The 27,504-nt window shown below is 44.8% G+C and overlaps 1 protein-coding gene across 4 annotated transcripts in view; it reads right to left on the bottom strand.

Annotated features, from left to right (window-relative positions):
- Positions 1 to 8,425: 8,425 nt before the first annotated feature.
- Positions 8,426 to 27,504, bottom strand: part of ctxnd1 (cortexin domain containing 1) — a 135,680-nt gene continuing 116,601 nt past the window's right edge. Inside the window, exons 3-5 of one of the 4 annotated variants that reach the window (XM_082531470.1) lie at positions 26,253 to 26,322; positions 15,105 to 15,209; positions 8,426 to 9,263 (exon numbers count right to left, since the gene is read on the bottom strand). In XM_082531470.1, coding sequence (XP_082387596.1) covers positions 9,012 to 9,194 — 183 coding nt within the window. In that variant the 5' untranslated portion in view covers positions 9,195 to 9,263; positions 15,105 to 15,209; positions 26,253 to 26,322 and the 3' untranslated portion in view covers positions 8,426 to 9,011. Of the gene's footprint in view, positions 9,264 to 12,559; positions 12,827 to 15,104; positions 15,210 to 25,144; positions 25,445 to 25,591; positions 25,628 to 26,252; positions 26,323 to 27,504 lie in introns of those variants that run through there. The other 3 variants (XM_082531471.1, XR_014276575.1, XR_014276576.1) reach the window with 3 other exon arrangements.

Below are 27,504 nucleotides of genomic sequence, written 5' to 3'. Positions count from 1 at the left end.
CCTGGGAGAAATCACAGCTGACGAGACAGGGGAAACGTAACTGAGCACACTCACATATGACACAAACCTTCACAATAAAACAGGAAACTCAGACACATGGAACCAGGCAAGACATTGAACTAACAGACAGATTCACAAACAGATGGGGTGACACCATAGACAGAGACAGACTCAAAGGCAGACCAAATATAACACACAGAACTCAAACAATAATAATCATCATCATCATAAACTAGAAAATGATAACTAAAAGCGCTGGGTCACCGACCCAGGACCATGACAGTACCCCCCCCTCAAGGGCGGGCTCCAGACCGCCCAACAGAAGCACAAAAAACAGCCAAAAACAGAAAACAACCCCACCAGGGTGGGCGGCGGGGGACCAGGAAGGAGGGACAGAGCCCAGAAAGACCCAGAAGGTCAAGTTCAGGGGGCCGACCCGGAGGCCGACAGCGCAGGAGGCCAAAACGGTTCAGTTCCGGGGACCGACCGTGTGGACGGCAACTGTGACGACGGGCAAACAGTTCTGGGGGCCGGCCACGCGGAAGGCAGTGGCGGCGACAGAGCAGATCCGGGGGCCGGCCACGCGGAAGGCAGCGGCGACGTTCAGGAGGGTGTTCAGGAGGGTGTTCAGGAGGGCGTCCACGGTGGCGGAGATGCCCAACAAGCGGCCCGGCAGATGACCGACGATGTGGAGGCGGTAGTAGGGGACCTGAAGGCTGCGTGGCCCCTGCAGCCCCAGGCGAAGCGGAGGCTGGACCAGACGAGGCGGAAGTGGAGGCTGGACCAGACGGGGATGACGAGGATGCAGAGGCTGGACCAGACGGGGATGACGAGGCTGGACCAGACGGGGATGACGAGGCTGGACCAGACGGGGATGCAGAGGCTGGACCAGACGGGGATGCAGAGGCTGGACCAGACGGGGATGCAGAGGCTGGACCAGACGGGGATGCAGAGGCCGGACCAGGCGAGGCTGAAGCAGAAGCGGAGGCCGGACCAGGCGAGGCTGAAGCAGAAGCGGAGGCCGGACCAGGCGAGGCTGAAGCAGAAGCGGAGGCCGGACCAGGCAAAGCAGCTGATGAGGAAGCTGAAGAGGAGGCCACTGCAGGTGATGCGGAGGCTGGACCAGGCGAGGATAAAGACACGGAGGCTGGACCAGGCGAGGATGAAGACACGGAGGCTGGACCAGGTGAAGCGGATGAAGCCGAAGCATGCGCTGGACCAGGCGACGCTGAGGATGCTGAATCCGGACCAGGCGACGGCGTGGAGGATGCAGCAGAGGCCGGGCCAGGCAACGGCGTGGAGGATGCAGACGGAGGCGCTGCAGCAGGTGGCGGCATGGATGAAACCGCTGCTGCAAGCGTGGATGAGGCTGCTGGTGGAGCAGCTGGAGGCTGGATGGGCTCCTCGGGCCCCCCAACTGACGAGAAAGGAGGCTGGACGGGCTCCTCGGGCCCCCCAGCAAAAACAGTCTCAGAACCAGTGGGCACTGGAGCCCCTGGCACACACAGAACAGAACCAGCAGGTGCGGAGACCTCTGGCAGGAACGCAACAGAACCAGCAGGCGCGGGGGCCTCTGGCAGGAACGCAACAGAACCAGCAGGCACACGGGCCTCTGGCAGGAACGCAACAGGACCAGCAGGCACACGGGCCTCTGGCAAACACATGGCAGACTGCAGCTGCACAGAGCATTGAGTCTGCTCAGGCAGCAACGGCCGGGTGCGGTCCTCAGCTGGCTTCTTAACCGCCAGGGGTCCAGAGTCTGCTGGGGGCTGAAACCCAGCCTCTGGGGAGGCCCTGGAGTGAATCTCAGTCTCAGAACTGGCCAGCTTTTGAGGACTGATAACAATATTGTTTGGTTTGTCTCTCTGATTAGGATTCAAGGTTGTGGAACAGTTCTGTAAGGGTTGGATAGACATAGCTTGCTGTACCGGAGGTGTAGGTGAAGATGATGGCTGTATAGGTGGCTGAGCTGAGGGCAACTGAAGAAAAGGTCGGGAAAATGATGGTTGTGAAGTTGGAAACCGAGCTGACGATAAGGCTGATGATTCCTCTACCAACTGAGCTATTGACTGGGCTAAGGATTGAAATAAGGTTTGTAGTAAGTCAGGCTGTGGATGTGACTGTGCTATGGGAAGCGAGACTGAATGTGGTGGAGGTGGCGACTGAGCTTCGGGCCGGGCGGCTAACAGAGATTCATGGCGAGTCACTCCTGGCAACTCTGTAGGCCTTAAGCTGTCCATGTTAGGAGTAGCAGTCTCTAAAACAGTCATAGCACAGGAAGATCCAGGTTTAGCAGAGTCAGAGTCAGTAATACCGAGCACAAAGGGATCCGTTGCGGACACAGGAGCATTCACACAAACGGTTTCTAAATATATAGGTTGGAGAGCAGCATAGTCCAGGAGTGAAGAAACACCATTCACAGTCTTATACTCAGCAGGTACAGGGACCTCAGAACTGTTAACTTCACGGTGTTGTTCATGAGTATGCAGCTCAACAATAGTCTTTTGCTTCTCTAAGGTGAGATTATTAGTCTGTGTGTTAATTGCTGCTGACCTGGGAGGAGCACAGGAAAAATAGTCACTCTGAAACATGGGCGTGAGGGTAGGTAATGCAGGTTCAGGATTAACCGACCCAGAATTACCAGACACGGAGTTAATGGCCTCTGGGATGACGCGCATGGAGCTTACAGTGCCAGGATTCTTTAATTCAGCATGAACAGCAGTCTCTGGGGGGGGTAATGAACTCAGTCTCGTGCTTAATAGGTGCGGAGGTGAACTTAGAAACATTATGAGCCCTGGAAACACAGTCATATTCAAACTCACTATTCATTTCTGATGTGTTACGGACCTGAAAAACAGCGGACTCAGGAGCAGAATATTGTCCGAGTCGGTCCGACTTGGAAGTGGCATGGAAAAAACTGTCAGAGTCACTCACCAACGGAGTTTGCTCAGTAACTTTAGGGTGGCGACGGCGTGAGCGCCGTTTATTCCTGGGAACTGTGCCGTGAGTTCCCGAGGCAGTGGGCGCAGGCACTTCGGTGATGTCGGCTGGCTGAGCCGATGACGAACCGGGCTGCGCCGGAGAGACGGGGAGCTTGTGCAGCTCCGAGCGTGGAAGTCCCAGGAAGAGCGCAAAGGACTGCAGCGGAGATAGGCTGCTTGTCGGAGGCACGAAATCTCTCCTCGGCCGCCGAGTAACCCTCTTCTTTGCGCAGGACGTGGGCGGCGACTGGGGAGGTGAACCGGAAGTTGAGAAGGCCGGAGGAGTTGTGGCAGGCGATAGGCTGAATCCTCCAACTCTTATCACCGTGGGACGATGTGGGGAAAAGGCAGCAGCGTTTGCAGTTTGGAGGCTGCGCGGCCCACCTAGAGCCAATCGAGTCCCATAGAAGGCAGACTCGCGCTCCCGGGCATGCCGAGCCTCCTGCCTTCTCTCGTTAGGGAAGGCGGAGTCTGCACGCTGCCGGTTCCGTACGGAGTTTGCTGGGTCCATTACTGGTCGCGTCGTTCTGTCATGAATCGCTGTGTGGCAGGCAAGCAGGAGTGGTGGACCCAAAATGCAGAACTCAGACACGGAAGTGAAACTTAAGGCGCAGCTTTATTGCTGGGAAAAACCTCGTACAACTAAACTCACCAAAAGAAAACCAAAAGTCAGAACAGCGGAACCAAGGACTGAAACACTGGAAAGAAACACTAAACTGGAGCAGGAGACCAAACACTAGGAACATAGAAGCAGAACACACAGCTAGTTGAGGGTACGACGCGACACTGACACAGAGAAACACAGGGCTTAAATACACAGACGGCAGTAATCAAGGGATGAGAGACAGAAGGGGAACACACCTGGGAGAAATCACAGCTGACGAGACAGGGGAAACGTAACTGAGCACACTCACATATGACACAAACCTTCACAATAAAACAGGAAACTCAGACACATGGAACCAGACAAGACATTGAACTAAACAGACAGATTCACAAACAGATGGGGTGACACCATAGACAGAGACAGACTCAAAGGCAGACCAAATATAACACACAGAACTCAAACAATAATAATCATCATCATCATAAACTAGAAAATGATAACTAAAAGCGCTGGGTCACCGACCCAGGACCATGACAGGACATGTCCTTCAACGCACATATTAAGCCTTCAGTTTTCAGGCCTCTCTTCTTCTGGAACCAGCTGATAGTTTGGAATCGGGAGACAGACGCTCTTTGTAAGATTAGGCTTAAAGCTTTCCTTTTTGATAAAGCATTTAGTTTTGTTTGGATCAGGTGACCCTGAATCCTCCCTTAGTTATGCTGCAATAGATGTAAGCTGCTGGGGGATTCCCATGATGCATTGAATGTGTCTTCTTCAGTCACGTTTCTCACTTACTATGTGTTAATAGGCCTCTCTGCATTCAATTATTTGATGTTATCTCGGGCTGTCTTCGACATGTGTCTTTGTCCTGCCTTCCTCCCCTCACCCCCAACTAGTCGTGGCAGATAACCCTCCCTGAGCCTGGTTCTGCTGGAGGTTTCTTCCTGTTAAAAGGGAGTTTTTTTCCTTCTCACTATCACCAAAACTCTTGCTCATGGAGGTCATATGATCCTTTCATCTGTTTTCTTTGTATTATTGCAGGACCTTTACCTTACAATATAAAGCACCTTGTGTCATGGTCCCCGTGTCTGCCCGGCTGACTCAGGTTGGCTACATATGTTTCTTGTTTACATCTACCTCTCTCACGCTTGCCGTGTCTCGCCGGGGCAGAGCTCATTGCGGGCTCCCGCCCCTGGCCCTCGCACCTGAAGTTAATCACACACCTGTGGCTCATCGCCTAAATTCATCCACTACTTAAGGCAGTGGTTGGAAACATCTCGTTGCTGGACTATTGAGTAACCTCAGTAGTAAGCTCCGGAGTACTAGTCTCTTGTTTCCTTTTCGTGTCGCTGACCCTTTGGATTAATCACTTGTTGTCTGTAAACAGGAATTCCGTTTCCCTGGAACCCTTGGTGTGCGGGCTGCTGATGTGCTGTGTTTTTTGTGAAGTCCCTCGTGTGTGAAGAGCTCCTTTCCCGGATTTCCCTGTGCCCTGGATTCCCCCCGCCCTCTCACTTGTATATATTTGCACCTGGTGTTGTATAGTAATAAACGGAACTGTATTCTAGCTGCCTTTTCTGCGCTTGAGTCCATCCCACTTCGTGACACCTTGAGGCAATTGTTGTTGTGATTTAGCGCTATATAAATAACATTGAACTGAAATGAAGTAAATATCCAATCGGTTGTCACAAAATGTTGCAGCATCACCTGATCCTTTCAGTGATCATCTGTGTTTGTCTTTTAGTTTGTTGCCTATCTGTTTGTTTCTTGGTAGTTGCTAGAAGGCACGCACACATTCACATGAATGCATTAAGGGCAACTCGGCTTCAGTATCTTGCCCAAAGATATTTGGACATACATACTGTAGTAGCTGGACACTTAACCCCTCAGTGGTAGATGACCAGTTCTACGAGTAGTTAATGCCTATAGAGTGTAGCCCACAGACTCTGGGATACAAGGTAGAGCAGGTCATCTACTGATTGGATGGTTAGTGGTTCAGTCCCTGGAGGCTCCAGGCTGCATGTCAAATACCCTTGGGCAAGATACCACCCCCAGGTTGCTCTCTGATGCATGTATCAGAGTATGGATATGTTTTCTGGTAGATGGAGCATGGCTGTCTGTGGAGAAAGACACTATACAATTTTGAAACCCGAATGAAAAGTTGTCCAAGGACTTTAAAGGATTTGAGGAGCTGATCTAGAACTCTGTATTAAATGGCTCCTCTGTTGTTTATTATGAGCATAGGCACTTCATAACATGCATCTTACATTTCATACATGATAAATGCAGTCTACGCACAAATATAAGTCAGACATATGCAACAAGAACACCCAGCTTATTTTAAACTAGTGGCTGAGACAGGCAAAGGTGTCAGTGCTATACTGCCCTAAACCGGGACACATTCAATCTCTGCTTTGGAGTTTATCTTTGCATGGACACGGTGTGTGCATTCCTTTCACCACCAGGAGAGGAAATCCTATGCATCAACATGCATTAGCACATAATCAAGCAAGACTGCTGTCGTAAAGGCTACAGATTGTTTGAGCATTTATCCTCACAGACACTACATCAAAAACAAGCTATAATTCTGTCAAGTCAGAGTTATTTAAAAAAACATATAAAATTTTCACATGTGGCTGACAGCGAAAGTAATATTCAAAGGCCTCGTTATGTTGTATTTGTGTAATAAGTGATATAAAGGGGCACTCTGGTGATTTGGCTTTTCATCTCCATGAGTCTGGCAACTTGCAAGGGTCATATTTAGAAGACTGAAATTGCTGCAATTTATCTGTTAGTATTGGTGAAAACCTTAAAAACCTTGGACCCTACAGGTCCAGTAATGCAGTTTGTTTTCTGTAGAGCCTGGTAACCACTCATATGTTATCTTGTTGTCCGTTATTAAGTTCTGACTAGTACTTGAAATTATTAGTAAACTTGTTTAATCAGTTAAGTGCCATTGTCTCTGTCCAGAAATGAATCATTTTAAAGTATGCTGGTCTAACCTTTTCTTTTGTGATGACAGCATTGAATATTTAAGTAACTGGGGCTGTTGCATTTGTCTACTGTGGATGGCCAAAATAACATTACATCATATGTCAAAATCACATCATACGATATACTGTCAGCACATAACAGAGATCATGGCTAATGTTCTTAACACAACTTTGTATTTTTGCAGTTTTGTAGGCCATCATTTCAATAGTAATAATGAGACCTGGGACCAACACAACTTTACTAAAAGGTCAAAAGGTTTGTTAAAACCATGACCTGCCATGTAATTAATCAAAATTTAATTACATTTTTTACTTAGAAACTTTGGGCCTGTAGTCAAAAATATGATTATTTAGGTATTCGTTCCCTGGAATTATATGGCAAAACAAGGCATTTGGCAGGAAGACGGGAAAGTTTTGGGAGTGACATCAGGCAAGAGAGAGCGAGCGAGCGAGGGAGATAGCGTATTTTCACATTTAGCGTTTTAGGAGTGTGTAGTTTGTGTGTATTGTTGTCTTATGTAGTTAATGTGTAGTGTAGTCATTTGTTTGTTTTGAGCGTCAAAACAATGAAGCCACTAATGAAGGCAGATTGTAAACGCTGTCTCCAGGTGGAAAACAGGAGGAGTGATACACCTGTTGTCAGTTTTTAGACCTAGGACTGTTCCTCTGTCTTGTTGTGGGCAGAAAATATTTGTTGGAGCGGCAAAAATGGTCAAATTTGTGTGGCATCTTATCGTGAAACCAGATTGTTCTTTAATTTAGTAGTTTTAAAGGGTTGTACAAAAGCGCCTGAGAAATTGGCTGCATTTTTAGGTAAACAGCATGTTACTTTGCTGTTGGCAAAATTTGTGCATACGTTTTAAAAATGTGCGATTTATATTTGCATTTAAAAGTATGAAAATGATTCGCTAAACATGTTTGTGAGTTTTTTCCGACTCTGATTTTATGTTTTATGTGTGATTTTAGATCAGTTGTGTTAACGCAGAATGGCAAAATGAAAAATTGATGAGAGGTTGTGCTAAAAAATTATAGCAAACAAGGCAAGACAAATAGTTTTTTAAGGTGAAATAAATATAAAAGTACGATCAAAAGTATTAAAAAACGGCAAATTATGCCCTGGGCCGCAGAGGGTTAATGGTTAACCTCGTGGCTGCATCACATCATGTGATCTCTTGACTGAAATTTGGTCAGTTTTCAGTGTCTTGTCCTTTGCTGTTGGGGACCAGGTAGCACATGGCCCAACTTAAATAACCCATCAAACACTGCTGTTGTTTAGTTTTTTCTGTCTTCATTTCTCTTCAGAGCCTTTAGTTGTTCTGCCCCGAGACCACACACTGTCTCACCACTTTTAAATCACGTCTCAAAACTCATCTATTTAGAATTGCATACACCTGATCTGTCTTAGTCCATTTTTACCTGCTCAGTTTTTATACTTGCCTTTATGACTGTTTATGTCTAAATTTTATTTACCATGTTTACTATATATACATATTTTTTTTATGTTTTTATGCTATTGTTCACGTGTCATTGTAAGGTGACCTTGAGGGTCTGAAAGGTGCCAATAAATAAAATGTATTATTATTATTATTATTATTATTATTATTATTATCTCCAAAGTAATGGCAAATCTCTATATTTTAGGCTTTTTTTAAATAAATTTTTTTTTTAAAAAAATCAATCAGGTGTCCATGAGGTTAACCTCATGGCTTCATGATTATCTACTGCTAATTTCTACCAAAGTTCCAAAAACAGGGAAAAACAATATTTTGGACAACTGTAATAAACTGTGGTTGATGACTACATATAATTATCAGTCATCAAATGATGACTTTGATTTAATCTGTTCCAATATCTTCAGACGTTCCATCATATTTGTCAGCATTCCAGAATTGTAAATAAAACACCGAGAAATAAAACTTGCAATAAACTAAAATGATACTTTAGATTATTCTTAAACATTGCTTAAGTTATGTGTTATCACTATATGGTATTTTTCTTTGTTTCCACTTTTGTGAAAGGGTCCTCTTCTTTATATCATCGTCTGCTTTTTTTCTCCAGTCTGTAATGTTGTAAAGGGAAATGTGCGGTCAGTCAAGTGTTTTGTCCACTTGTAAATACTAATAGTGTTTATTACACAAACAAGAATTCAGGCTCTGGAAGACATCCCTAGGCACAAAAGCCAAGGTTATTGTATCGGTTGTATTAGTGTCACTCCAACAATGGTTTTTCAAACAGCAGCATTTCCTTCAATCTTTGCTGATGTGTAAATTCCATGTTTATGTCTGGATTTCATACAATTTTCGATTGTACAGCAGTACATGTGTTCTGGAGCTTCAACATTTTAGAGAAGAAAAAAAACACACACTGTCATTTAGTGAAATGAAAAACCACCACTACCCCCTTGTATATGTATATATGTGTTTCAGTTTGTTAGTCATCCAAGTGCTGTTCCTCCCATGTGGAGGTAGGAATCGCACTATATGGGTCCATTATGACCTTGGCACAGCGGATGATCATGGCCATCAGCAGTAAGCAGAGAAAGGCGACACAGGCTAAAGTCAGGCCCTGGTCCACATCCACAAAGGCTGGCTCAGCAGTACCTTCCATCTCCATGACTGCTGTTCACTGCTGCTGCTGTCCTCAGACACGCCCACATACCATGCTACCATCCTGAAGACCTGACTGGAAGCACAACAAAGAGATATGGTGAGTATTATACTATAGATATGTGGAGGCTCCTCATACCCTGCTCATAATCTCTTCAAACTGCTGCCATCAGGCAAAAGATACGGACACATCAGAACAAAGACTAATAGACTAAGAAGCGGTTTCTACTCTGACATATGTGTTTTATCATAAATGATTATGCACAAGTCATGTTTATTATAGTGTATTATATGATTTTATTTAAAAACTGAACAAAGAAAAAAGAACAAATAAATTTTAAAAAGAAAAGAAAAATGTTTATTTATAGCATATTTAAAGGACATGTTGTTCTGTTTCAGAGCTGCAATGGTAAAAGTCTAATTACCTGTAGCAGCAAGTCTGGTACATTGAACTATGAACGGGATGATGAACAGAGATACGAAGAGAGACACCAGGAAACACAGGCAACCGCGCACTGTATACACACACGGAAACAAGGAATGGCAAACAGGAGGGAGGCACAGCTGATCCTAATTAACGCGACGAGACAAAAGACACAGACCTTCAAAGTAAAACAGGAAGTCCACAGACACAGAGACACGAAACAGAGCACAGAGAAAGCACCTGGACAGGGATAAGTAGACACTAAACAGAGGAAGAAAGCCTAAGACCTAGAGACCCTGAGAAAAAAACCTGAACACTAATAGAGAATGAATGAAATGAAAAAAATCAAACATCAAATCAGAACAAATCTCAAAGCACTGGGTCGCCAACCGAGCACCATGACAGGGCATTTATTAGTGAACAAAAGGATTTTAAGATGAATTCTAGACAGGACCCAAATGCAGGACTTGGAGACCAAAAAAAAAAATCAACTAACACAGCAGCTTTAATACTGTAGCTTGTAAACACAAAAGTAGAACAACCAAAAACTCACACAAGACACAAAACGAATCTGAGAAACCAGGATATGAACGGTTACTGTGTAACCTCGGTTCTCTTCTGCTCTGTTACATATCCCGCATGTACAGGAGAATGACCCCCCATTAGTCAGGTTGTATAAAATTCTTGAAGACAGTACTGCCACACCTCACAGCTTAACTATAAAACAGCTGTGCAGACATGAAATCGCTGATAGTGTCATTGGGACGTGTTTCCAAGTGTCCTTAAAGTTGGGGAGAGAGTTTCTCACTCAGAGAACCAAGGTTGCAAAATAACAGCATGCTTTCTATCACATCAAGACTATCTGTCCGCTCATTTACATATTCCATATGTAAAACAGCGCATGGGGAGACGGTGCGGTCCAATACCTTAAGCACATGCCCACCAGGTCAGCACCCTGCCAGAAATGAAGGCCAACCCTAAGAAGCAGAGGAGCTATCAGTCTGAAAGACACAAGACTGACACAAAGGGATCCCGCAAGATCCAGGTACCACACTGTAATGGAGTAACTGCTCTGCTGACCCGCATGATACCAGGCTGACTGTGGAGACAACACCTAGTTGGCTACCGCCAAGATACACCCAACACCCACTCTAGAAGGAGGGGCTGTCTGCTCCCTCTTCCTGTCAATGCTGTAAAATTAGAGCTCAACAAGAGTCCGAGAAAAGTTCAGGGGGTCGACCCAGGGGTCGACAACACAAAGACCAAGACAGTTCTGGAGGCCGGCCGTGCACACGGCAACGGCGGCGCCGCAGGCAAAACCAATCAGGAGGCCGACCACTTGGAAGGCAGTGGCGGCCACTGAGCAGGTCCGGAGGTCGGCCACGATGCCAGCGGCGGCGACAAACTTTTTCAGGAGGCCGTCCCCGAAGGCCATGATGCTAACTTAGAGGCCCGGAAAATGGCCGGCAGAGGCGAGGCGGAACGGGTCGAGTTGGCTCTGACGGCGGTGTGGCAACCGCCGGACCAGATGAGGCAGGACCAGACGAGGCAGGACCAGACGAGGACGAAGACGAGGCAGGACCAGACGAAGACGGTGTCACGGAGGCAGGACCAGGTGTGGATGAAGGCACGGCTGCGGAACCTGACAGTGGTGATGCTGCAGTAGGTGATGCTGCAGGAGGTGATGTGGATGCAGGCAACGGTGTAGAAGTCACAGGGGATGATTCAGCAGGTGGTGGCTGAACAAACTTCCCCGGACCGTCAGCAGATGTGAGGATGTGCTTGCTGGGTCCTCCAGGACCCCCAGCAGACGAGGCGTGGTGCTGGGTGGGCTCCTCAGACCCACCAGCTTACTTGGCTTAAAGCTGGACAGGCGTCTCGGGCCCTCCAGCAGACGACACTCGAGGCTGGACGGGCGACTCGGGCCCTCCAGCTGACGACACTCGAGGCTGGCTGGGTTCTCCCGAACCCCAGCTGACGACACTTGAGGCAGGATGGGCTCCTCAGGCCCTCCAGCCGACGAGGCAGGACGCTGGCTGGGTTCACCTGAACCCCCAGCTAACGTGGCTTGAGACTGGACGGGCTCCTCGGGCCCTCCAGTGGAAACAGACACTGAAGCAGCCAGTACGCAGACCTCTGCCAGTGTGGACACTGGCTGGGACTGAGCTGCACAGTGGCTAGACTCAGGCAGCAACAGTGGGATGCAGTCCTCAGAGGGCTGAAAGTGTTCCCCAATACACTCAGCAGAGGACGGAGGCGGACGGATGAACTCACTTGAACTCTCAGGGGGTGCTGAGAGCCGAGACTGTTCTGGTGAGTTCTCCAGTGAGGCTGCTGGCGCTGGCGTCTTGACCTCTAGGGGTCCAGAGTTGGCTGGTGACTGACACCCAGCCTCTGGGGAGGCCCTAGAGGGAGCAACTGTCTCTGACATGGCCAGCTTAAGAGAACCAGCAGATATTGTGGTGAAGTGTGTTCCCTGCTTAGAATTAGACAGTGAAGATGGAGGCTGAATGAAAGAGTGGGTAGGCTGCTGAACTGGTGGCAACTGAGCTTCAGGTAGCGAAGTTGTAACAGGTGGTGGAGCGGCTGACTGAACTGCGGTTAACTGAATTGCAGACCCAACGTTAAACTGTGGTGAAAGTGTGGATGGAAGAACATGATCAGGAAAAACTGTTTCGGTGAGGTTTACAACTTCCCCTGAATGAATCAGCGCAGGTAAAAAAAGGGTCCCAAACATTTCCATTCTCTAAATTCATAATACCAGGCTTGGAAACAGAATGGAAACAGTCATTAACACAGAGCGTGGGCTCAGGAGAAACAGACTTTGAAGCAGTGGCCATGGGTGAGACAGAAAAATTATTGTTATCTTCAGAAGACACACAAAAAATAGCTCCAGAAAACACAGTCACAGAGTCTGACGCAGCAGAAAAAGCGTCCCTTTCACTCACCACAGCCGATTGTTTACATGTGGGGTGCCACGCCGACAGCGCAAACGTCGCTTCTTTCTTGGAGACGGCTCCGACAGGCCGGGTAATCCTTCGTCCAGCGGTTCGGACGGCACATCCTCCATTGAAGCGAGCAGGCGAGCGGTAGCAGGGGGGCGTAGGTGAAGCTCGTGGAGAACGAAATTCTGCACGAGCGGATGCAGAGAGTCCAATAACCAGGGATAACCGGAAATGAGGTGTTGTAGGTTGGCTTCCACAGTGTAAAGAGGGGCTTCTCCCTCATGCTCTAACCACTGGTAAATTAATTTAGAAGCAGAGTCGATAACGGCCTCCTGAAGCTCCCTGGGTGGTGTGACTGCCGCTGGATCCATATCTGGTTATTCCGTACTGTCACGACGAGTGAGATGAGCCGTATGAAAATAATAAATGAGGATTCAATCGCATGCAGAAGTGGAGGAGTGAAGGTGGTTTATTGAACACAATGCGCCAGTGGAAAAATGGAAACAGAGATCACACTAAACTATACTGGAGACAACTAAACTACTGAATACAAACCGGAACTCAAACATGAAGCAAGGTGGACGACGGTACAAGATGGTGACGGCAGGGAACACATGGATGAAACATGGTGGAATACACAGACAGACCACCAACTACAAAGACTTTAATGCACACAGAGAAACACAGGGAGATTACACACAGGTGGGGGCACAGCTGGGAGTAATCAACGAGACGAGACAAGAGGTAAAACTGAACACACTCACATGAGACGCAGACCTTCACAATAAAACAGGAACAAGAAACCACTAAACAAAGATGCAGACACGACACAGAGACAGACAGAAAATGACACATGGAACTAAACTAAACCTGCAAAAACATGACAACTCAAAATACTGGGTCAAACTGACCCAGAACCGTGACAAACTAAATGCAAAAATAGTGAAAAACACTCGGAAAGATAAGGAGGGCAGCAATGTTAGTAGCATGTAAAACCATTTCCTTCTTTGGGGTTGTCTCATTGTTGCCTCTCTAGTGCACCTGTTGTGAAGTTTGTTAACACCAAAGTAGCTAAACCTGGTCAACAATCCCCTCTGCTACTTAACTAGCAGAGTACTATTCCTGAAGTTCATTGACTTCATGCTATACTCTGATTCAGAGGTGTTTTTACATTTTTTGAGCAGTATCAATAACTTCCTTGTACAATTTTGTGACTTGTCCAGGTCCGGGTCACGGGGGGAGCATCTAAGCAGAGAAACCCAGGCCTCCTCTTCCCAAGCCACCTACTGCAGCTCATCCAGGGGATTTCCAGGCCAGCCTAGAAAGATCTAATCTCTCCAGTGTGTCCTTGGTCTATGCCCTCCTCAGAGTAGGACATGCCTCAGAGCACCTCTCCCAGGTGGCACAGGGAGGCATCCCAGTGAGATGCCTGGACCTCCTCAGCTGGTTCTTTTCAATATTGAGGAGCATTGCCTCTAGTCTTAGTCCACCTCGAATGTTTGAGCTCCTTACTCGGAGAAGCCATTCACCTTTCTGAGAAAGTTCATATTCGCCACTCACATTTGTAATTCTTTCAGTCACTACTTAGTTAATGATTTTTAATTGCAGAAGTATTTTAGAGATTTCTTTCAGCTACTCGCTTTAGGGGTCACCACAGTGGATCTTCTGCTTCCATCTTATCTCAGCATGTACTAATCCGAGCATCCACTTCTGTCACACCAACTGTAACATGACTCAGTGTTATTCTTGGCCAGAACAACCCAATTTACAGCATTGCCTTTCCAGGATGTTATGGCAGCTAGCTCATATTCCCCATAATACTGAACAGCAGCAGCTGCAGCTGTTCCACACAGACAGTTGCTCTGTCATGTCTGCTGTCTGCAGCTGTCCACTTCCAGCTCCTCTCCTCTCTCTTCTAGTTTCTGACCGGTGCTACTGAAAAAGTGGCGGCATGACTTAATGATGACCACCAACCGTGCTGGCCAGCCTCCCCCGGTACTGCCACCTGAACCCACTGCACCACACCTCCCCTGCAGCTGAGCTACAGACCACACCCACCATTTGCATCTCCTCTTTCACTACTTCCACGAGTCGTCTCTGCGGTATCCCTCATATACCTTATCCCTTCTATACATTTGCAAACCAACTCAACCTCGCCTCTTTAACTTTGTCTCAAAACTACTTAACCTGAGGTCTTGCTACTGGCAATGTGCTCAGGGGGGGTTGTCATTAAGTAAGTTGCGACCTGCCACCTAGGGGAATTTCACTCCTAGGAAATATAAAGATGGAATATTTAAGCAAATTAAATAGAAGGCTGCACAGGTTTTAAAATGCAACCCAGTGAGATACATTGGTTTAAATATTAAGATATATTTATTACATGTATAAAAAGAAATTATAAGCAGTTGCAGGCTGGATCACTATCAAGAGTTGACTGAAGCAGATAAATCTGTCCAATAATCAAGTAAAAACAAGAGAAAGGCTGAGCTGGACTCACCAGTTGCTCAGGACAAAAAGAAGAAGAAAAAAGGAGCATATACAAACTCACCAACGTTACACCCAGGTACTGTAAAACAAAGGGGGGGTGGAGAAGGACCACCACCATGGACCTCGCATGGCTTCAGGCTTATCCTCCTGGAAGCCAATCCAGCCACTGAAATAATCAACATGAAATGGACATTAAAAACCACAAAAGGTAGTAAGACATTCAGCACAAGACTTTGAGTTTTAATATACTTTGATGTTTATGGATTATGTTTAAGTTCACTTAGTCATCTTAAGCTCCTGTTTCCCAGTTCTAGTTCTTTGTTTATTAGACCCCTTGTGTCTAAGTCTCCCTTCATGTGTTTCAATAATGTCTTTGTCCACCGTCTCCTCCTCTTGCCCCCCCCATGACCCATTCCATCTACTATGTGTATTTTCCCCCAGCCATCATGTTCTTTTTGCACTTCGTTATGTCCATGTCTCATGTTCCCTTTTCCCTCTGAATATATCTACAGTGTGTTTCTCGTCTGTTCGTCATGTTAGGTCTGCGGGTCTTAATCTCTCATGTTTCATGTCTGTGTGTCCTATGTTGTCAAGCTCGTGTTATCATGTCTGCATCTCATTATGTTTCCTGTTTACATGTACAACAAGCTTATGGGTGTTCCACACCGCTGTGAATATATGCAAAACAAGAGAAAGGCACACAATGGACAGCAAAGTGCTTGGAAGAAGTAAGGACGTGGTGTGAATATAGAGTCCATATGTGAGAGGCCTGAGTGATGAGGGTTACTGAGACCATAGCTCAGATTGGTGAGGTGGGTGGTGTTATGGTTCAAAAATATTGGAGATGGACACCAGAGGAAAAACCCACAATAACAACACTGGTCCGGTCGGGTTGAGTCAAACGATGATTTAATGATCACACACGTGGGAGATGGACACTGTATGCAGACAGTCTCAGATCTCATCTCAAAAAACACATCACCATAGTTTTATGAAATCAGGGTATTAGAACGCCCCCTCATGCGTAGTGACAGGTGTAATACAATCAATGTTGACAATTTTATTTAACACAAAAAATAACATTGTCTCCTTCCCGAGGGCAGACGCTAACTGCCCCCCTTCTCCTGGAACCGTCTGTACCCTGCTGAGACACAACATGGCAACTACAAGGACTCTTTCATTTATTAAGACCATCAGTGTGTATTGCTCTAAATCAAGTATATAATATTAAATGAATATTGCTGGATCAGCTACTTCTACTTAAAACATATTAAAACATGACTAAGCACAAAATCACCAAGAATGACATCTTATAAGTGCTGTGTAAGCGCGTGCGGCCTTCCAAGCTCAAAGCCTTTGCCCTCCATAGATCAGCCAGACTCGCGCTGGCTGTAGCTTTTAACCTTTAATTACCTTGAGCACAACTCTAGAATGAGCAACAAACTGCAATGTGTATGGAATGATCATGATTACATCTGCAATGGAAAATCATGTTATTATTCCGGTACCTGTAAGAAAGATCAAATTAAAGTTATCACCATCACTGTAATGCAAAGAATAATGTAAGATCAAAAACTTCAATTTATGCTTAATGCAAAGCTGGTTATATACTTCTAATGAACTAATAATGGCATATTAAAATATTAAATGATAATGAGAAAAACATCCCCTCCTTATTCTACAATTCCCTCTGTTGACCTCTGGAGAATCCAGAGGTCACAAACAGTTGTGTCCCTCCTTGGCCTACACATTCAGCTCCACATGCATCATTGGCATCATGGACATTGGAGTAATGACTCCAGGGTCCACTGCCCTCACAGACATACTTTTGAACATTCGTCTGGCACAAGGGATGAGACAACAACAAATAACCATAATACCCACCACAATAGACAAAGAAAACATGACCGAAGCGATGACCCCCTTCCACCGTCCGAACACTGAGGTCAGCCAGCCTTCTAACGGATTACCAACACCGGAGTGATCATGCATAGTATCAGAAAGGCTCTTTAGGCCCTCCAGAGCCTTGGTTACCGACCCATCTGCTTCGCTAGCCCCTCCAATCCGTCTCTGGTCAGGTTAGAGAGCCTCAGTACATTGTAATGAACATAATTAATCCTATCTACATTCTTATTTGGAGTCACTGGAAAGAAAGCAGAACGATTAGTTTTTTCTAGGAAATTAACTTTAATTAACCCTTTTGGATCAACCCCCGCTATTTCCACCCCCAAAATTAAATACATAGATTGTTTGCGATGCCAATTCCCCAATGATAAAGTTAACGCGTTTCCAGAGGGGCTAAAATCCCTCTGTAGTTTAAGCCCGTTTTCTGATCCTGATTCTAACGGTTCCCAATTTTGCCCAGTGTAACCCCTTACCTGGTCCCAATTACGGCACCAGCTGTCATAAGGACGATTTCCCCTCTCACAGTGCGTACTCACTGAATAATCCCAACAGACCCACACATTGTATCCCCTCCAAGCACTGCCGACGTCCCTGCAATTAACAACATCACACAGATCAAACGTAAAGGAAGTTGTGGAGCCAATAACATAATCTAATTCTAAACCACCATATGTGCTGAGACACTCATCCTTTTTACCAGAGACCTCGCGCTTCACTCTTGCCCGCAACCTTAAATCACTATGGACCACGTGTGATGTACTTGGTGTATGAAACAACGCCGGACTGGCATGGCCTCCGTGCTCAGACTGGTTTCCCGGGTCGGTCTGCAACAAACAAATCAAAAAACAAATAGCCATGATTAGCAACATAGTTAACATCAAACTCATAATAATTTTAAACATTGTGATGGCTTTTGAGACTCTTTTTTCATCACCAGTGTCTAATTGTTGTGATGGCATGGTGGTATGTGAATGTTATGGTGTAGTAAAAAGTTCAAAGCCCTTTATCAGAGCCTCTCTCTTGTTTTAGGTGTTCAGTGTGGTACCGCTCCTTTTCGTTGGCGCGGCGATCTCCTCCTTGTCTGCTCCTCTTTCTTTGACCTTCCGGGTAGACTACCGGTCGGTCCGTTGCACAGGTGTGAGGGATTATTGTGCCGCTCAATTTCACCTGCGTCGAGTTGAGATTGATCCTTCCTCACCAAGCCCTCGTGCGCAGCTGCGCTCTCATCACACACAGGGTCACACAAAGCTCAGATAGAATTCTATTTTATATCACAAAGACGTCTTATATTTACAACCACTGACAGGCCTGACAAATTCAGCACCTAACAAATTTCGACAAATTTAAATTAACGGGTCCAACCGAAGAAAGTTTCACTTTTTTGTAATCAATCAAACAGTATCTGTTACTTCTGGGAACAGTTTCTGACCTAACTTCTAAATCCCTAACTCAATTTAACTTTGTCCAAACAAGCACATGACACCGTTTCAAACGATGAGGAGTCTCGGTAACTCCTAGCTTATTTCGGGATGCCCTGTACCCCACAGTTAAACCAAAACTGAACTACCCCTGTTCGCCGACAGGTCAAGACCGCGCGTCCACGGCCAGGAGGGGGCGTAACCCCCGGGCTATGTGCTTCTTAGCAGACTTCTGGGCTGCCGTCCTATAATAATTTTAACCTAACCGATTTTGAAAAATTTTACCATAACGGGTCTCACCGAAGAAAGATAACTTTTTTACGACCAATTAAACAGTCTCTGTTACTTCTGGGAACAGTTTCTGTCCTAATTTCCCTACCAAACTACCTGAGCCTTCAGCTCAATATCCAGGGACTCAAACCCAACATTCTCTGTTACTTCTGGGAACAGTTTCATATTTCTTCAACTTCATTAAATACTCTTAAACAACTTTAACTGCATAACACACGGTGATTCTCATCAAAATCAAAACAGACACCCACCAGCAACGTCAGTGAGCAGGCTTTTAATTTAATGCAGCCCAATTTGGCACAATTTGGGAATCAACTCAACAGGCAGTGCCTTACCTTTTAGATGCACCCGGGAAGCTCACTCACATCAGATCCCTGGTCCGTGCCTGTCCGCTCGACAACCTCAGACCGTCCACACCTCGCACGTCCACCCCAATACCACAGGACGAGCCCCCAAAATGTTATGGTTCAAAAATATTGGAGATGGACACCAGAGGAAAAACCCACAATAACAACACTGGTCCGGTCGGGTTGAGTCAAACGATGATTTAATGATCACACACGTGGGAGATGGACACTGTATGCAGACAGTCTCAGATCTCATCTCAAAAAACACATCACCATAGTTTTATGAAATCAGGGTATTAGAACGCCCCCTCATGCGTAGTGACAGGTGTAATACAATCAATGTTGACAATTTTATTTAACACAAAAAATAACATTGTCTCCTTCCCGAGGGCAGACGCTAACTGCCCCCCTTCTCCTGGAACCGTCTGTACCCTGCTGAGACACAACATGGCAACTACAAGGACTCTTTCATTTATTAAGACCATCAGTGTGTATTGCTCTAAATCAAGTATATAATATTAAATGAATATTGCTGGATCAGCTACTTCTACTTAAAACATATTAAAACATGACTAAGCACAAAATCACCAAGAATGACATCTTATAAGTGCTGTGTAAGCGCGTGCGGCCTTCCAAGCTCAAAGCCTTTGCCCTCCATAGATCAGCCAGACTCGCGCTGGCTGTAGCTTTTAACCTTTAATTACCTTGAGCACAACTCTAGAATGAGCAACAAACTGCAATGTGTATGGAATGATCATGGTTACATCTGCAATGGAAAATCATGTTATTATTCCGGTACCTGTAAGAAAGATCAAATTAAAGTTATCACCATCACTGTAATGCAAAGAATAATGTAAGATCAAAAACTTCAATTTATGCTTAATGCAAAGCTGGTTATATACTTCTAATGAACTAATAATGGCATATTAAAATATTAAATGATAATGAGAAAAACATCCCCTCCTTATTCTACAGTGGGTAGGGGTGTGGTGTGGGGTGATAGTGTTTGTTAACAGTCTGAATGGCCCAGAGGAAGAAGCTGTGAGTGAGTCTGGAGGTGTGGGACCTGACTGACTTGAGGAGCAGACCAGAGGGCAGCAGGTGGGCGGGGTGCAAGGGGTCACCTGTGATGGCCCTGATTTTTCTGAGACAGGAGGATCTGGCAGAGGGCAGCCAATGACTTTTTGGGTGGTGTTAATTACTCTCTGCAATAATTTAATTAATTAATTAAACATATAATTAATTACTTCGTGGCATATTTAATTCATTCATTTTGGTGCCTCTGGCCCTCCACGGGTCACAGCTGCGTTAAAGTGTTACAAAAACACACTTGCCTACTCAGGCTATAAAAACTCTGAACTAGGGGTGGATTCGGATGAGCACGAATATCGTGTTTTTTTACGAATACTTATTTTGAATAAATATTTTTAAAAATATTTGTGTTCGGGAACAAGAAAAACTTTATATCAAAAAGCTGAGTGTCCTTATTAGACCGCAGTGCATGTAAAAGGTGAATGACACAGGCTGCTCCACGCAGACAAGACTGAACTGAACTGCATCACTATGTTTGTTGAATAGATTTTTTGGACCTTAACTGGGTTCCGGAGGCAGTTTGTAACTTTAGCGAGGATCGGGAGATGATTCCATTACGCTGCATTATTGACGTCTGCAGTGCTCTCATGTTCGCTCTGTTTACGTAGCTCTGTTAGTAATTTAGACCAGCGGTCCCCAACCCCCGGGCCGTGGACCGGTACCGGGCCGTGAGTGATAAGGTTCGGTTGTGAAATTTATGGTTTATAGGGTTTTATTCGTTTTTATCGTTACCTCAGTTTCCCTGTGTCTTTTCCCGTGTGTTATGAATACATATTTTTATTTATTTATTTTTGGTACCGATACTCGTTTTATTTTGTTGTATTTAAAGTCCGGTCCGTAAAAATATTGTCCGTGGCGCAAAAAAGGACCGGATTTAGACAATAGGCTGTTGACAGAGTAACGTTAAAGTTCGGTTTAAAAGGATAAAACAATGCTTCTGTTGTGTCGAACTGTATGCACCTGTGGGAGTTATATGGTACATATATGTTACTCTGTCTTTTGCAGACAGCAAGATATAGGCTAGTAGCAGAGCTTTCCGTCACTCATTAACTTAGCTGAAACTCCCCACATGGAGTTGGTCAACCAAACAGAAAAGAGTGCTGCTGCTGCTGAGCCACCTCTTGGTCCTGCACCAGCCAAAACAACTTGATCAACTTGTGTGGAAGCATTTTACACTCAGTGCTGCAGATGAAACCAAACTGTTATGTAATGTGTGCAAAAGTCAGATCAGCAGAGGCAGTTATGTCAAACATCTGTCAACATCTGTTATGCATAATCACATGCACTTAAAGCATCTTATTCCTGGTACTGTCTGCCAACCCCCCCATAAGCACCAATCCCCCCCACCGGCACCACTACTAAAGAATACTTACACTAATGTTAATTAGAACTGTAACACAAAAAAACTGGATCTTTACGCCTATTTTGATACTTCCCCCCCTCAACAAATACCAATACCGACTGCTTTGCACATCTCTGCTCTGAACACTGAATTCACTAAAAGCTCTTTCAACATCATGCCCCCCCCCAAACACACACACACCCTTAATACCATACATAATTCTTATTTACTCATTTATCTGTATCTGTATGTAATTTGCATCCATTCCCTTTATATGTATTTATTTGAATATTTATGGAGATGTTTATGTATTATAGATACTCAGCGGTCCCCAACGTTTTTTGCCCCACGGACCGGTTTATTTCTGACAATATTTTCACAGACCAGCCTTTAAGGTGTCGCAGATAAATACAACAAAATAAAACCAGTACCGGTACCAAAAAGAAAAGAAGCAGATTTATTCATACCACATGGGAAAAGACCCAGGAAACCCCGTTAACGATAAAAACGATTAAAAAAAATAATGATAAAAATCGATAAAAACCCTGAAAACCATAAATTTCACACCCAAGCCTCAAATCTCGCGGTCCGGTACCAAACGACCCCTGGGGGTCGGGGTTTATTCTTTTTTAAATGACCTCCAACAAGAAATGTTAATGTCTGCTGTTCAATACTGAAGAAATGTAAACTTAGAAATGATGCCAGATCATCATTGCCAAATTGGATCACTATAGCATCCCTGACATCACTGCCATGCTCCAGCAGCTGCGTGTGGGATTGTGTGTCCCCTATGAAAGATCTGTAAATCCTAAAATACATTTGGATGCAGGCAAATGTCTAACAAACACATCTAGATTCTGTAGTTCCACAATTTTCAGGCAACCATATATAATAAGGTCATCTAAACCCTTGCATCTTGTGAGTTATGATCTGCCACAGCCAGGTGTTGGGGTCATTACTCAAGAAAAATAATGCATTACACATTACTCATTACTTATCATAAAAGTAATTGAGTACGTTAAGCATTAGATTACTGTGTTACTGACAAATGTATTACACCCAACACGCAAAGTCCAAACTGGCTTCCACCAAAGAGCAGGAAAAAAGAGTACAAAAGAGTTCCCTATATACATCTTAGCAGTCCCAGATGCACCACAGGTATAACATCAACATTTACATGGCACAATTGGGTTGCCTTTCTTTAACCAATGATATAGACTTGCCTGTATAACATACGGTAGAGTAAAGATTCATAAATCGTATCTGGAACGGGAGATCACCAGGGCTAAGCTCTCTAAACTTTGCTCTGTGCTCATGAAGTTGCTGTTGTTGTTTTTTAAATGAAAAAAGTTATCGACTGTGCAACTGAATCATACACAGCCTGCAGAGCTTTCAATGCACTATTAGTTGGAATTCTATCACAATGCCAACTATTAAGGTTTCTCCTGTCACAATGGGGGTGTACATCCCTAGCATGACTCTTGTGGGTCAATATTTTGTCATCAGCTAAAGCTGCTGTTTCAAGAACATTAGTAATTTTGTGCTCTGATATTCAGTTCTTAAATTACTATAAGACAAATAAATCAAAAGGCCTTTCAAAAGCATTTGCAGCAGAACACTACTGATTAAAATTAGCCAACAAATCATCATCAAATTCCACATTAGCTTGCCAGGACTGAAAGTGGTGGCTGGATGTCTGTAACATTAACTCAGACTTTAGTTCAAGCTACCCTCTGTGCTTAATGCAAAGTGACCAGCCTGAGCTTTCTCAGTAAATAAACCATTGAGCAACAAAGTTTGTTTTGAATTCACCCACTGCCTCAAATTAGCCACCTGCTCAAATAAAGACCAAATCAAACATAGGCATGAGACACAAGTTCGTCCTGATATGAAACGTATCAGGACGGTGGCGCCTGTGTCCGGCAGCCTCGCCTCTGTCAGTGCGCCCCAGGGTGGCTGTGGCTACAATGTAGCTGCCATCACCAGTGTGTGAATGGGTGGATGACTGGATATGTAAAGCGCTTTGGGGTCCTTAGGGACTAGAAAAGCGCTATATAAATACAGGCCATTTACCATTTACAGGCCATCCTGGCCACACTGTCCCTGCATCAAAAGCAGCTCCTGCTGCTCAAAATTAAGCCTTGTAGTCACCAGAGGAGCAACTACTGGCTCTAAACCCAAACTATGTTCTCAGCTACAACTTTAATAACCTTTGTCTTGAAGACCATAACCTTAACGTCAGTTCATAGTGTCCAGCTATTTTCAACAGCTGTTCCTTGGTATATTTTCTAACAAGATCCAAGAAGGAGAGCCAACAAAAGCTGCGACTGAGGCCATGGTATAGGATGACACAAAACATCAAAGATAGCAAAACCACTAGAGTTTTCCACTATCTGCATAACCACAACTAACACTACACCCCTAGTCTTTATGTGCCTTTTACACAAGTAGGTTTGTAAAGCAACCTACAAGCTGGCAACCCCACAAATTCCTGTGCACATGTAGAATTGTCCAGAGGCAACTGACACTAACCATGACACCACAACACAACCAGAATGTGGGAAAGAGAAACGATGCAACCCAAATGACTAAAGCTCATCTAAGCAAACACCAACCATTGTTCTCAAGGCGTCCAAACATCTAATCTCTGATGGAAAACAAACACACCTTATTTTGAACACCTAGTGCATCCACCAAAAACCAGACCAAACCTGGCTTAATGCACAACATGATCAAATGAGCTAATTAGTACAAACTCAAATGCACTAAACTGATCAAACCTGGACAAGCTCTCATTTTTATCTGAACCTGGAGATGTACTCTAGCAGTTAAAAGTTTGGACACACCTTCCCATTAAATGTTTTTTCTTTAGTTTCATGACTATTGACATTGTAGATTCTCACTGAAGGCATCAAAACTATGAATGAACACATATGGCATTATGTGGTAAACAAAATGGGCGATTGTGGCTCAAGAGTTGGCAGTTCATTCTGTAACCGGAAGGTTGCTGGTTCGAGCCCGGGCTCTCTGTCCTGGTCGTTGTGTCCTTGGGCAAGACGCTTCACCTACCGCCTACTGGTGATGGCCAGAGGGGCCGATGGCGCGATATGGCAGCCTGGCTTCTGTCAGTCTGCCCCAGGGCAGCTGTGGCTACAACTGTAGCTGCCTCCACCAGTGTGTGAATGTGAGAGTGAATGAATAGTGGAATTGTAAAGCGCTTTGAGGGGTCCTGAAAAGCGCTGTATAAATCCACTCCATTATTATTAAAAAAGTGTGAAACAACTCAAAACATGATTCATATTTTAGATTCTTCAAAACAGAAACCCTTTGCTTTCATCAGTGCTTTGCACACTCTTGGCATTCTCTTGATAAGCTTCATGAAGTCTTCACATGAAACAGTTTTCCAGCAGTCATGAAGGAGTTCCCGGAGATTGGCCCTTTTGACTTCGCTCAGTGGCCCATCTCATCCCAAACTAGGTTTAGGTCTGCTGACTGTGGAGGCCAGGCATTCTGGCACAGCACTTCATCACTCTCCTTTTTGGTCAAATAGCCCTTACACAGCATGGAGATGGTCCAACTAAAAGCAAACTGGATGCGATGGCATGTTGCTGCAGGATGCAGTGGTAGCCATGCTGGTTCAGTGTGCCTTCCATTTTGAATAAATCCCCAACAGTGTCAGCAGCAAAGCTCCCCCACACCATCACACCCTCTCCTCCATTCTTCACGGTGGGAACCATGCATGTAGAGACCATCTGTTCATCTTTTCTGTGTCGCACAACGACACGGCGAGTGGAACCCGAGATCTCATCAGACCAAAGCACAGATTTCCTCTGGTCCAGTATCCATTCCTTGTGTTTCCCGGCTCAAGCAAATCTCTTTCGCTTGTTGCTTTTCCGTAGTCGTGGTTTCTTAGCAGCTACCATAAAGGCCTGATTCACGCAGTCTCCTCTGAACCGCTGATGTAGAGATGTGTCTGCTACTGGAACTCTGTGTGGCATTTATCTTTCTACAATGTAGAAAGTGGTAAAAATAAAGAAAAAACATTAATAAGAAGGTGTGCCCAAGCTTTTGACTTGTAGTGTAAGTCATGAAAGGGCCAAATCAGAAACCACAGTTTTATTTTGAACAGAAACCAGGAGTGTGAACAGGCTATCTGCAGCGCAACATCAACAGCAGTCAACTTTCAAATCTGTAGAGATACAGGAAGGAAACAGAGTTTACGCAGGGAGGTGATGGATTCTGGAACACTTACAAAAGGACAGTGTGCAGTTTTCAACCTTTTGGAAAGGAAGGTGAAGACTTCTCAAATAGCCAGTAACAAGAAAAAGGCCATTTACAGTTTGAACCAGGTGAAGGATGACAAATGGACCTTTCAAGATCAATCAGTGTAAATGTTTAATTTCAGATACACACCATTCTTTTGTTTTTTGACCTCCACTCATGACTTCTGCATGCAGCCTTAATTAAGGGTTAGTTTTTAGTTTAACCAGAGTACCTGTCTAAGTATTTCTCTTATTCCACACTTCATCAGAAATGACAAATGCATAGGCAAACTTAACCTAATCTCTTTGGACATAGACACTATGCTGGTGCAGGTGTAACAGGCAGACCCTCACTACCCCCCCAACACACACAGACACACACACACACACACACACACCCTGTTTTCTATTTCTCCCATCTGTTCTAGTCTCAGGTACGGAAATAAGACTGGAGAATTGCAATTACAATCCACTGCTTCCTTAATTTCTACAAAAAAACATCTCACACAGTGCTGCTCAAATACAGCACTGACAACAGTTGGGGTTTCTTACCTGCTTTTCCTCACATCCTGCAGCTGCTGAAGGTAGGACGGCTCTGCTCTGCACTGAGGAGCTGCTATGACTGAGAGTCGGGGGAATGGGACAGAGGAGTGGATGAGGAGACAAGGAAGGATGACAAGTTAATGGAAAGGATGTACAAAGGGAGGGCAGAGGAAAAGATGATGTTGGGGGCAGATGGGCAGAGAGCAGGAGGAAGAGTTACTGGTGGCTGCTGCATCTCCGCTCTGCATCTGAGTCTTATAAGCATAGCAGTGCAGAGTGCAGCACACAACCCTACCACTGCTCCACTCTCACTCTGTGTGCAGCTGCATGTGTGTCCACCTAACAGATGCAGCAAGTATTTATGGCACTGTATTTGCTGAACTGCCAACAAAAGCTCTGGTGTCATATGCTACAACTGATAGAATGTTTTCAAAGGTTAACGAAATTACGCCATTTGATGATGTGCATTTACACTTTGAAAAGGGGGATGTATTATTTAAGGCATTAATCAGGCTAAGAGTTAAATCTGCTTCAAATGAACTGGGGATGTTTGTCTGAATCTATATTTTTCTTTTGATCAACAATAAAAAGATGCAAACAAAACATCACCTTATCTAATAAGAGTTGTGTATCCAAGCTCTGGCATACAATAGCATTACACACTTCCTTCAGAACTGTCAGCTACACATTCACATGAATTTCTCCTTCTACCAAATCCCAAACTCTCTTGAATTGGCCAGGGGAGGACATCTGAGTGCAGCCAAGTCATTGACAGGTTCAAGAATCCAATCAGAGATGATCTGAGTTTTTTGATCTTACGCCACACTCTCCTGCTGGAAACAGCCAAAAGATGGGAACTCTCTGGGATAGAGATGATGGTCCGCATTAGCACTTGGGTAGGAGGTGGCGTTTATATTAAATTGAAAATTGCTAAATTGGGTGTGGAAAGTGTGCCAAGAAAATATCCCTTGCACCATTACATCAAAATCATCAGGCTGAACTGTTATAAGCAGGCTTTTATGTCGTTATGCCAAATTCTGACCCTAGAATAGAATTGAATCGTTTATTTCAAACTTGTAAATATAACTAAAACAACAAAAGGAAAAACACTTAAAGGCATAAATTTTGCATGAATGTCTCTATAGCTACACAATAACATTCAATAACACTGAATATGTTATTTATTGTCAGTATGGTAGAATATATGTGATTCCCAAATGTTATGAACTTTAGCCAAGCCAGGACCCACAGCGAGTAAAAA

Source organism: Aulonocara stuartgranti, assembly GCF_965226115.1.
Source record: "Aulonocara stuartgranti genome assembly, chromosome: 1".
NCBI classification, from domain to species: Eukaryota; Metazoa; Chordata; class Actinopteri; order Cichliformes; family Cichlidae; genus Aulonocara; species Aulonocara stuartgranti.
The sequence above is the reverse complement of the archived record's forward strand: the minus strand, read 5'-3'. Positions and strand labels throughout refer to the sequence as shown.